This window comes from Calidris pugnax, unplaced genomic scaffold, assembly GCF_001431845.1.
Source record: "Calidris pugnax isolate Ruff unplaced genomic scaffold, ASM143184v1 scaffold17, whole genome shotgun sequence".
Lineage (NCBI taxonomy): Eukaryota > Metazoa > Chordata > Aves > Charadriiformes > Scolopacidae > Calidris > Calidris pugnax.
The window spans coordinates 13,320,746-13,332,136 of NW_015090794.1; the positions used below are offsets into that span (position 1 = coordinate 13,320,746).

Genomic DNA, 11,391 nt, shown 5'->3' on the forward strand with positions numbered 1-11,391 from the left:
TGTTGGCCTCTTCTCCCAAAGGACGAACGACAAGACCAGAGGAAATGGTCTGAAGTTGTGGCAGGGGAGATTTAGATTAGATATTAGAAAGAACTACTTTACTGAGAGAGTGGTCAGGCCCTGGAACAGCCTGCCCAGGGAGGTGGTGGAGTCACCATCCCTGGAGGGATTTAAGAAACGTGTAGACATGGCTCTTCAGGGCATGCTCTAGTGCCCAAGGTTATTGGTTTATGGTGAGGTGTTGAGTGTGGGGTTTAGTTGGTGGGTGCGGTGTTTTTGGTGGGCGTTTGGTGTGGTGTGGTGGTTTTTTTTGTTTGTTTGTTGTTTTTTGGTTTTTTGTGGTTGGACTCGATGATCTCTGAGGTCCCTTCCAACCACTAAGATTCTGTGATTCTGTGATTCTGTTAGCACAGCGCTGCCTCTGAGCTCTGATGCCTCTGGTGAGTAAGGTGGGCAGTGTTCCTTGCTAGCTGGCCCCTGCCTCCTGTTCCTGCCTCCCCGCCAGCTCACTGCCACCTAACCTTGGCATTGCCACGTGTGAGCAAATCCTTACTGTGAACAGCACAGCCCCCTTAAGCACTTCATTCCCTTCACCTCTCAGCGCGCAGCCGCGTCGTGTGCCTTCTGCTGCTGTAGCCTGTCTTGGTTTTTTTGTATAAATACAGGTTCTAGTTCCCTTTCTCTTAATCGTGGCCCGTTAATCCTCTTTCTACATTGCTAAATAGCCCTTCTACTTTTTGGATTGTGGCCTGGAGGGCGAGGCAGAGATTTCAATCTGCTTCTCGTTTGGTCGGTGCCGACAGCTCAGGCTGGAGTCCACGTGGGGCTGAGCAAGGGCTCCCGGGGCTCGAGCCTGAGATGAGCCAAGAAGGCCACCAGCATCCTGGCCTGTGTCAGGAACAGCGTGGCGAGTAGGGCCCGAGAGGTGATTGTCCCCCTGTACTGGGCACTGGTGAGGGCTCACCTCGAGTGCTGTGTCCGTTTTTGGCCCCCCTACCATAAAAAAGACATCGAGGGGCTGGAGCGGGTCCAGAGAAGGGCGACAAAGATGGTGAGGGGTCTGGAGCACAAGTCTTATGAGGAGAGGCTGAGGGAGCTGGGGGTGTTCAGCCTGGAGAAGAGGAGGCTGAGGGGAGACCTTATTGCTCTCTCCAACTCCCTGAAAGGAGGGTGTAGAGAGGGGGGGGTCGGTCTCTTTTCTCAAGTCACAGGTGACAGGACAAGAGGAAACGGCCTCAAGTTGCGCCAGGGGAGGTTCAGGCTGGATATTAGGAAAAATTTTTTCACTGAAAGGGTTCTCAGGCATTGGAATGGGCTGCCCAGGGAGGGGGTTGAGGCCCCATCCCTGGAGGTGTTCAAAAGCCGGGTTGATGTAGTGCTGGGAGGTCTGGTTTAGTGATGATGCTCCTTGTTTGTTGTGTGGGTGTCTATTTTTGTCAGTTAGGTTGACGGTTGGACAAGATGATCTTGAAGGTCCCTTCCAACCTAGAAGATTCTGTGATTCTGTGGTTCTATGTGTCTCTGGGGTGAGCAGACACCGCTTTCCATCGGCCCAAGGCTGCTTTGCTCTTTGCACTTGCTGTAGGAGGATCCCACCATTTCGGGAACCTTCCCAGAGCAAAACAGTGAGGTAAAATGTGGGGGAAAAAACGTGCTGTCAGGAGCACAGAGTAAACAAGGAGGGGGGGAACTACTTATACTGGGAGGAGGAATCAACAAAGGGCTGTCAGGGAGGCACAGCAATCCCGCTGGAAAAATGCAAACATTTGTGCTCCCAGCCTTTGGCTTATAAGAGTCTTAGCTGTTATCTGTAATAAAAACAGGTAAGATCTTTTCAGGCTGTGATTTTTTTTAAACTGACAGCATCCCTTTGAAGTACATCTGTATAGAAGAGCAATTACATCTAGCATCCAATTAGTCTGAGCGCTCCTGTTCTCCTCCGGCGGCTCCCCCGGGGACACCATCCCTCGGCAGGCGGGAAGGCACGGGGCTCTCTAGGAAGGACAAAGCCAGTCAGCCTGCAGGAAGGAGAAGCCATGGCAGCCTCACTGCTCTCCTGGCCATGGAAACGCTTCCTCCTGTCACAGATGAATTACTCTGGGCAGAGCTGGAAGGTTTCCAGAAGGGCCTTGGCACTGCTGAGCCAAAGGTGAACGTTACAGCCTTTGCTTTTCCTCGCCAGAAGGAAGATGGGCTCCTTCAAGCAATAAGTGTTTCTGCTACGATATCTCAGCGTTCATCCTTATCTCCCTATTCCTGCTTCCAGCAGACTCAGGGAGTGAATAACACACCTTAGTAACCTGCTTATGTTCACTCTGAGAGGAGGGGATAATAGTGTGCCGTAGGAGAGCGATAACTAACCGTTCAGACGTGATGCTCTTTCAATCTGAAAGCGTCTGTTTGGTGCTTTGTGGCTTCCATCCCCTCCATCTGTGCTGTCAGCGTGGCTTACAGGTTCCTTTCAGTGGCTAGCAACATCAGAGCTCCCTTCTTCCCTCTCTTGCAGTGTTCCCTCCTGATGGATGGTCTGTGCCTGGTGCTAGCAGTGCAGCGAGACAATGCCGTCCTCTGCTTCGGCTCCCTGCTGGACAGGTAAGTGCCTTGAACAGCGCTGTCTCAAAGAGCTTATTATCCAAAAGAAGCCCAGCTGACACCCTTCTTTGTGATTCCCTTCCAGTTCAGGCTCCTGTGAGCCACTCAAAGACAACCCATTCTTCCTAAGTTATCTTGTTGGATCAATTTTCCCCAGTTTCCGAGTCACATGCCCTCTATCCAGTACCTTAAATACTGAGTTCTGTTGTTAGTTAAGGACTCGGAGTGTCTGTGAGGTTCCACAAATACAGGGAATTCTCTGAAATAAGGGCTCACATTGGGAATAGACCTGCTGAATCAATGAAATTCCTCGGAGAAATATCTTAGCGGATTCCACGTTTCCTAGGAAAAGAAATTTACTTAAAATAAACACCAGAGAGCAAAATCAAAAATCAGCCTCTTAAATAAATCACCAGAAATGCTGGGTAGAGGATTTATAAGCCTGGTAAAACAAACAGAACCCCTCTACAGGGACTGATTAGTGAAATAGAATGATTATCAGGCCAATTAACCCACTGTTCCCCAGAGGTAAAGTCTCCTTGCACAGGGGCTGGTATTTGGCAACGCGTTGTGTAGTTCATGCGCATGGTTTCCTCTGGGAAAGGAAGCCAAGAGTCTCTTTTTCCTGACACGTTGGGCACAGAGCAGGGCCAGCAGCTGCACCGATACGGCTGTCGTGACTTAGGCTGTACCATCTGGAGGTCTCGCAGATAACGCTGTCAAGGGGACAGGAATAAGGAATTTGGGGATGCTGGAGTTTACAGATGTTGGTAGATACCTTGGAGTTCTTGTGCTTTGATGAAAGGTCACGGTGGTCAGTCACAAGGCCACACCTGGGAGGAACAGTTCGAACAAATTTCATCAGTATCTTTTCAAAAATGTTTTTAAGCTAATAACAAAATTTAGACATTGCTCCCATTCACTTAAAATCCCACCTTTGGGAGCCACATCCCGAAGCTTTCACCCAGCGAGGCACAGCACTAAGGGGAAGCAGAGAGCAAGGTACCTGAGACCTCTCTAGTGAGTTTTCTGCAGCTCTTCTGGAGCTTCACTTGACGTGTTTTGAGATGGACAGTCTGGAGGTGGAACCCCTGCCCAAACCTCACAGTGGCTTCTCAGTGCCATTCGGGGCGAGCCGAGGGGCTGAGAAGGAAGAGGGGAAGAATTAGTGTGGACTTTGCCAGTCCTGGCCATGTCTCTCTGCTCTGTGCCAGTAGGGCTGGCTCTACAAAGGACCAACTCCTTGCCAAGCTGCAAAATACGTGTGAAGAAATTATGGCTGTTGGGAGGTGCTCCCAAACGGCAGCATCCGTTCTGCCTCTTGCTGCCGTGCCAGAGCTAGTGATCGTGCTACCATCTAAAACCAGCTCTACAAAAACATAGTCATCACAGGATGGTTTGGGCTGGAAGAGACCTTAAAGCCCACCCAGTGCCACCCCCTGCCCTGGGCAGGGACACCTCCCACCACACCAGGTTGCTCCAAGCCCCCTCCAACCTGCCCTTGAACCCCTCCAGGGATGGGGCAGCCACAGCTTCTCGGGCCAACCTGGGCCAGGCTCTCACCACCCTCACACCAAACAAGTTCTTCCCCACAGCTCAGCTCCATCTCCCCTCTTGCAGGGTCCAACCCTTCCCCCTCCTCCTAGGGCTCCCCTCCCTCATCCAGAGTCCCTCCCCACCTTTCCTGGAGCCCCTTGAGGGACAGGAAGGGGCTCTAAGGTCTCCCCGGAGCCTTCTCTTCTCCAGGCTGAACCCCCCAACTCTCTCAGCCCCCCCTCCCAGCAGAGGGGCTCCAGCCCTCCCAGCATCTCCGGGGCCTCCTCTGGCCCCGCTCCAACAGCTCCATGTCCTTCTGATGTTGGTGACTCCAAAGCTGGACACAACACTCCAGGAGGGGTCTGTTTGCCTTCGTGATCACCGATACTTGTGGAAGGCAGGGGCAGCCAAGGTGTGCCCGAGGATGAGGAGGGGAGGCAGTGATCCATGGGTAGATCAACTTGAGCCAACAGTAAACCCATGGGCTTCTTCTGTCGTAACCCGCCATACTGTTCAAAATCAGCTTTGCAAATCCCTTTGAAAACCCAGCCTGACTGAACTCGTGTCTCATAAGGACCCTTCATGCTAAGACATCTTCAGCGCCGAGTTTATAAACATTTCAAAATAACATCTGAGGTTAATTGCACTTACGACTCCATCAGCGGGAGCCATGTGACCTTTCTTGTACTGACTAAATCACTCTGTGTTTATTTCACTGTCACTGCCACGGCCCAGGGTTCTGATACCTGTGCAGGTACCTGAAGCATCCTCGTGTGAGAGATGATTTCACAGCCCTGGGAGGTGCTTCGCAGCTGAGCCACGTTCCTTCAGCTTTGTGCCACGGGGGGAGAGATGTTTCCATCTGTACGGAAGCTGGGGACGTGATGTCAGAGATGGGCTGCGATAAGAAGGAGGAATCAGGTGTTGAGAGGAACAATGTGGGCTTTGCTCGTGTCACTGCTCCTCCTTCAGAGCCTATTAAAGCTTTCCTAAGCCAGCTCTACCCGTGGCACTTCCAGGAGAGACGCTCAATCGCTGGAGGATGAGCAGTTCCCTTAAAGACAGACACAGACCCTCATAAATATGTCATGATTATTGTTCAGGACCAGCTGTACCCACTCTGGCCATCTCTGAAGGTGTCATTTCTGCCCCAGAGGGTAGGAAGAGCAGAGAAGGGGGACCAGATTGATGCAGGTGGGGGCACAAAAGCAGCCCGTGGGCTTGGTTGACTGCAAAGAGCGGAGCCAAAGCAGAAATCGGGGAGAATCAGGGAGGATGCCAAGGGCAACTCACTGGGAAGAGTGAATCTGGAAAAGGTGAGGAGAAGCTGAAGCCCAGCTGAAGAGCAAGGGGGTCCAGGGGGAGAATCCAGAGAAGGAAGTGACACAATCCTCTCGGCGGCCGAGGAAAAATGATGTGAGACTTGCCTTTCTTGTTCTGTCAGCATCCGGTTGCCTGGATCTCCACTAGCAAAGCATTTACATTTTCCCTGTCATAACTTGTTTTTACAGCCAGATTTCCTAGCTGCGGGCTGGCAGAGGGAAGAATTTACAAGCAGATTCAAAGCAGCTCCTGGAAGAAAGGCACGCTCTGCTTTTCATGCACGACAAACCAGATTTAGCTGCCTTAATAGGTGATACTGATTTAATAGTGATTACTCCTCTCTGGTTATTTGTGCTCTTTAAGGGTACTTTTAGGTGCTTTGAAGATCGTTAGGACCTAACTCTGTTGTGCAGGGTCTTTAGGAACTCACCCAGTTAACCTTGTATGGAACTGGGAAAGCAGTGTTCAACTAAAGGGTGTGAAAACCTCTCTGCATCAGAAGAAAACCGGGGTGTAGACTTTATACCTTCCTGGGTTTAGACAATGCAGCGCAATCAGAACAGAAGTCAAGTGCTCAGGAACTTAGCTGGATGTTTTTCTCTCTGATGAAACGTTCTTACCAAGCGTTAATTGCTGTTAGCGGGGAGTGATGTTATCCCTATAGGAAGCTCATCTCTGGGAGCTCTGGAAGGAAAAGAGGTGTAGAAATCAAAAAAAAATGAGATGTAAAATCTTGGGAGCTGTTGAAAACCACTGAGGGGAAAACTGGTGCCAAGCACAATACCTGGATATGGGGGCAGGGAGCAGGGAGTGGTTTCCAAAAGCTCTGAAGAGTTTTCAAGCTTAAGACTCCAAGCACAAAGTTAGTTTAAAAAGCAATTTTGAAGTTTGTATTGTGGCTTTGAATTTCTCTTGAATATGTCTTGCGGTCAACTCCTGTGTGGCTCGAGGTGGGCCAGAGCAAAACAAGGACAAGCCAAGCAGACCCTGCTGCTGAAGGCAGCTTAGAAAGTCCTGGGTTTTGGGGAAAACACACAAATATTATCTTCGTGGAGAGAAAAACCCCTGCAGGGAGCTGACTACCTACATTTACGTGTGTTCCCCACTGCCCCAGAGACCCCATTATGCAACAGGTCATTACAGTTGTTTGAAGGCTTATATTTTAAGAATCCAAATCCATTTATCCAAAGCTTTGTAAAACCCAGGATTTATCTGTGTAAAGAAGTTCAGTAACAGATGCACATGGCCAGAGCTGCTGGCACAGAGCATAGTCCTCCTCAAAGCTAGGTCATCTGCAGCCTCCAACAGCTTAGATGGCAAAGTAACACTGGCTTCTGTTTTTCTTTACCCCCAGTGTCTGTTGGCAGAAGGAGTCGGTCCTGGACGCTGCGCAGCATCTCCTTTATCCCCAAAATGAGAAACAGGCAAGTAGAGAAGTTTATGGTACATATATATGTCCTTTGTCTCCTTGTGATGAACGAAACTTGTCAAAACTGTTTGAATTTTAGAAGAAAATGTCCATTTGTATGAGACAGGGGTGGTGACAGCCCCAAGCTTTGGCTTGGGCTGAGAGCCCAGCACGTGGTGGAAGGTGGGACCAGAACCCTGTCAAACTGTCTTCCACACCACACCAGTGGCACTACTTTGAATCAAAATATTTTGGGATTCAGATAAAGAGACAACATTTTCTGTAGATGTCAGTTACTTTTTTAAGAAGAACCAACGCTTAGTAAGATATCTGTGATACTTGTCAAAAAGAAGTGGCAGGAAATGTTCATTCAGCCCTTCTGCCGAGCTGGCACGTGTCCTGTGGTCAGGAAGTTGTGTTTCAGAAGCCCATATCCAAATGGAAGCTGAGAAATGAAGCCATTCGCCATTCCAGGGATGGGCAAGCTGAATATTTGCTCACTGGCTCATCCCAAGAAAGGAAACCCCAAGCTCCGGGTTTTTAAAGCCACGTGGGCATTTATTTATTTATTCCAGTGGGAATAAACTGCACAAACACCTTTAAACTCTGGCTGTGATTGTTAAGAATTAGCACAAAACAAACAAGAGTTTGGGAAACAGGAGGCAGCGCCTTAAGAAGCAGAACTAGGAGGTGTAAAAGAATTGGGGAGAAGGAGAAATGTAGCAAGTGGCTGAGTCTTTCCTGCAGATCCCTTTTTGCTTCCCAAGAAAACCCATGAGGAGTGAGGGATGTGTCTGTAACCTCATACACCATCTCCGAGCCGCTGCCTGCAGCACCAGCGCTCCGAGCTTTAAAAGACACAGAGCCCTCTTTGAAGTCTGCCTTCCCGCTTTTAACCCAGGCAAAACTCCCCCCAAAACTCTCCCCAAAAATCATACAGCTGCTGTTTTTTCAGCAGCTTTCCCCTCAGGCACCGTACAATCCTGGCGGGGCGTAGCTGGGGCTGCCGGCGCTGCGGAAGGGCTGCGGTGGCCGCGGGGCTGTCACGGCTCGGCGCTGGCTGCTGCCAGGGTGCCAGGCTGTTGCCAAGTAATGTGACAGGGCAGCAAAGTCCGGGCTGTTCTTCTGATTTGCTTTGAAAAGGACATCACATATCTCTGGCAGACATAAAATCCCTTCTGCTTCACGGCTTCGGTGGAATCAGCCTATCGGAAAGAGGCTTATAGCGCTTTCTGCCGTAGATAAGGGAAAAAAAGCAAATGTGCTGAGCCCTTCTCCCCGCTTCTGGCAGCCTGGGCCACTCAATCTAATCCCTGGGGCACTGGTGGAAGCAGGGGCTGCTCGAAACAGGTCAGAGTTTCAACCCCGAGCCCAGTCCTGGGACGGTGGTGGCTGCAGAGCGTCTCGCCGTGGGGTACAAAGCAGCGCAGCAGCACGTCGTGTTGATTTTCAAATGGGCCTTTTGCTCCAAAGTTGGAGGTAGCTCTAAAAATCACAGGGCGAGATCTGAGGAACAAGCTCACCAGGGAAGGACCGTACCTCAAAGGATGGCCCGATGGAAACCATGTTTGATGCTCTGATCTCTTGCTAATGAGTTTATGAAATGTCAGCCAGGCTTTCCAGGTCAAAGCTAATGAGCAACAACATGATATCAGGCAAAGTTCAGGAGGGTTAAATGAACATGGATTTCAAATCCTCGTGGTCTGAGCGAGAGCTGCAGCGTTTACTGCTGGAGCGGAGCTGTGGAAGGGAAAAGGAATTTCATACTCGCTCCCTGTGTGATTTGGGACTGGGCAATAGGGTGAGAAATCAGCTTTCCAGATTTCAGCGCTGACATCTGTGTGTGGGGCAGTGCTTGTGCCTCCTCCTGCAGTCACTGAGAGAAACAAGCATTTCTACAGCTCTTTTCACCTGCCCTATTGGAAACATCTGCGTTCGGAGCAGATAAATTCATGCTTTGGAAGTTCCTTCCTCTCAGGCAGTGACCCTGCAGCTGCCTGCTCCCCTGGGCTTCAGAGCAGTTGTACAACATCTGGAAGTGACAGGTGCCACCATTAGGGACTGTTGAACTTTCCAGCCCCTCAAGGGGCTCCAGGAAAGCTGGGGAGGGACTCTGGATGAGGGAGGGGAGCCCTAGGAGGAGGGGGAAGGGTTTGAGCCTGCAAGAGGGGAGATGGAGCTGAGCTGTGGGGAAGAACTTGTTTGGTGTGAGGGTGGTGAGAGCCTGGCCCAGGTTGGCCCGAGAAGCTGTGGCTGCCCCATCCCTGGAGGGGTTCAAGGGCAGGTTGGAGGGGGCTTGGAGCAACGTGGTGTGGTGGGAGGTGTCCCTGCCCAGGGCGCAGGGGGTGGCACTGGGGGGGCTTTGAGGTCCCTTCCAACCAAACTATTCCATGATTCTATGAACTTCCAGAATGTCTCTGTGAGGTGGTCCCAGATGTCTTTGCAGAGTGTCTCTGTGAGGTGGTCCCAGATGTCTTTGCACCTGGTTCATGCCCAGACTGGGACCTTCCCAGCGACCAGAGAGCTGTCAGGGCATGCTGTGCTCAGCCTCGTGGCTGGGGTGTCGTGTGCCTGATGGTTTCTCCTCATGTGTAGCTCTGCACCATGGCTGGGGTGAGATCCTGAGGCTGGGGTGGCCGTCCCTCAGTGACTGCATGTTACATCGTTGACCTGCCACCATTGGTGGATGGTCTATCAGGGACCACCAGGTCCAGAGCAGGGAGATGGCACGGTCTCTGTGCAGCTGTTCCTAGTTAAGAGCCCATGGATGTGCAGCAGAACCTCCACTCCAGGCAGCACTAATCCCTCTACTCTGCCTGGAGTCCTGAAGCTGCTCCAGCATCTCCATCCCTGCAGAGCCAGCTGAAACCTGGGACTGGAGCAGAGCCACATGGGGAAAAGTGCATCCTGGCCACTCTTGGCCTGGTCCTTGACCCCTCAGCAGCAGGCAGAAGGGCTGGAGTCCTCTAAAAGAGACCTAAAAAGACCTAAAAACCCCTGAGGAGAGGCAGAGTGCTGGCGGGAGGAGGAGCCCAAGGGCTGTGTGGGGTGGACTGTCACTGTGGCATGTGTAAGGCTTTAGGGGAACGAGGTATTCCATGTGTAAGGCTTTAGGGGAACGAGGTGTTCGTTAGGGCAGTCAGAATTACAGACTGGTCCTGGAGGCCTTGGTGCTTAGCTGACCTCCCAGCCACACCAGGAGAACGGCAGAGGAGTGAGGTTTGGGAAGGAGAGACTTTGTTAGTGCAGTCAGAATTACAGACTGGTCCTGGAGGCCTTGGTGCTTAGCTGGCCTCCCAACCACGCCAGGAGAACAGCAGAGGAGTGAGGTTTGGGAAGGAGAGACAGAGCAGCAGGGGGAGGGAGTTAGATATCCCACTTGGCACTTTGCATCTTGTGGGTTTTCTGCAGTTCCTTGAAAGAAAGTGAATCTTGAGAACGTCCCAACAATGGTTAGAACTAGCAGAGGTTTCCCTGCTGTGGGACGCTCATGGCCACCTCTGTGCTGGGGTTAATTAAAACTGGTAAACATCCCCACTACGCTGCCTGCACCCACGAGGAACCCAGCTCTGAAAAGAAGTTTCTTTGTGGCGCAGAGAGATCACAGCTCTCTCCTTCAACCCCTTCCTTCTTTTCTCCCCAGGCCGAGGAGCTGCTCTGTTGCCTTTTTGACTCCCTGACGTCTGAGAGCGTCCACCGGATCGAATCCCAGGATTGCTAACCAGGACAGCCAAGGCCTCCATGCAGGCACTGCGGGTATCTGTGAAATGGGCACACGGGGGGCGCCCAGCCTCTAAGAGCACTCATATTTGTTTGTCATTAAAACATAAGAGTCTGAAGTATGGTAATAAGTAAGATAAATGAGAGTGGTGGGAGGAAGGATCAGTGCCCAAGAACAAATCTTTCTGCATCTCCCTTATGAGGAGAGACTGAGAGAGCTGGGACTCTTTAGTCTGGAGAAGAGAAGGCTGAGGGGAGACCTTATCAATGCCTACAAGTATCTCAAGGGAGGGTTGAAGGAGGAGGGAGCCAGACTCTTTTCAGTGGTTCCCAGTGAGAGGACGAGGGGCAACAGGCACAAGTTGGAACAGAAGAGGTTCCACTCAAATATGAGGAGAAACTTCTTCACGGTGAGGGTGGCAGAGCCCTGGAACAGGCTGCCCAGGGAGGGTGTGGAGTCCCCTTCCTTGGAGATTTTCAAGCCCCACCTGGATGCTCCTGAGTAACATGCTCTGACAAGCTCTGGGCAATCCTGCTTCAGCAGGGGAGTTGGACTAGATGATCTGTATGGTCCCTTCCAACTCTAAAATTTAGTGAAATTCAGTGAAATTCAGTGAACCTCAGCCGTGGTTTCTAGTGGAATGCATTCAGAGACAATCTGCTCCGATTCACGGAGCAAGGTTTGGAGCGTTCCTCTGGCTGGGAGAAACTTGGGAAGTGAAGTAAAATGGGGCAGGGGCTCGCTGCTGTCTTTCTCCTGGGTGCTTTGGGGACTCCATCTTCCCCAGGCCCCCAGAGACATGATGGAGAGA

The 11,391-nt window shown here is 51.3% G+C and overlaps 1 protein-coding gene across 1 annotated transcript in view; it reads left to right on the forward strand.

Annotated features, from left to right (window-relative positions):
* Positions 1–10,698, forward strand: part of LOC106884743 — a 33,054-nt gene extending 22,356 nt beyond the window's left edge. Inside the window, exons 9-11 of the mRNA XM_014936282.1 lie at positions 2,507–2,592; positions 6,806–6,875; positions 10,503–10,698. Coding sequence (XP_014791768.1) covers positions 2,507–2,592; positions 6,806–6,875; positions 10,503–10,580 — 234 coding nt within the window. The 3' untranslated portion in view covers positions 10,581–10,698. The remainder of the gene's footprint in view (positions 1–2,506; positions 2,593–6,805; positions 6,876–10,502) is intronic.
* The last annotated feature ends 693 nt before the right edge of the window (positions 10,699–11,391 follow it).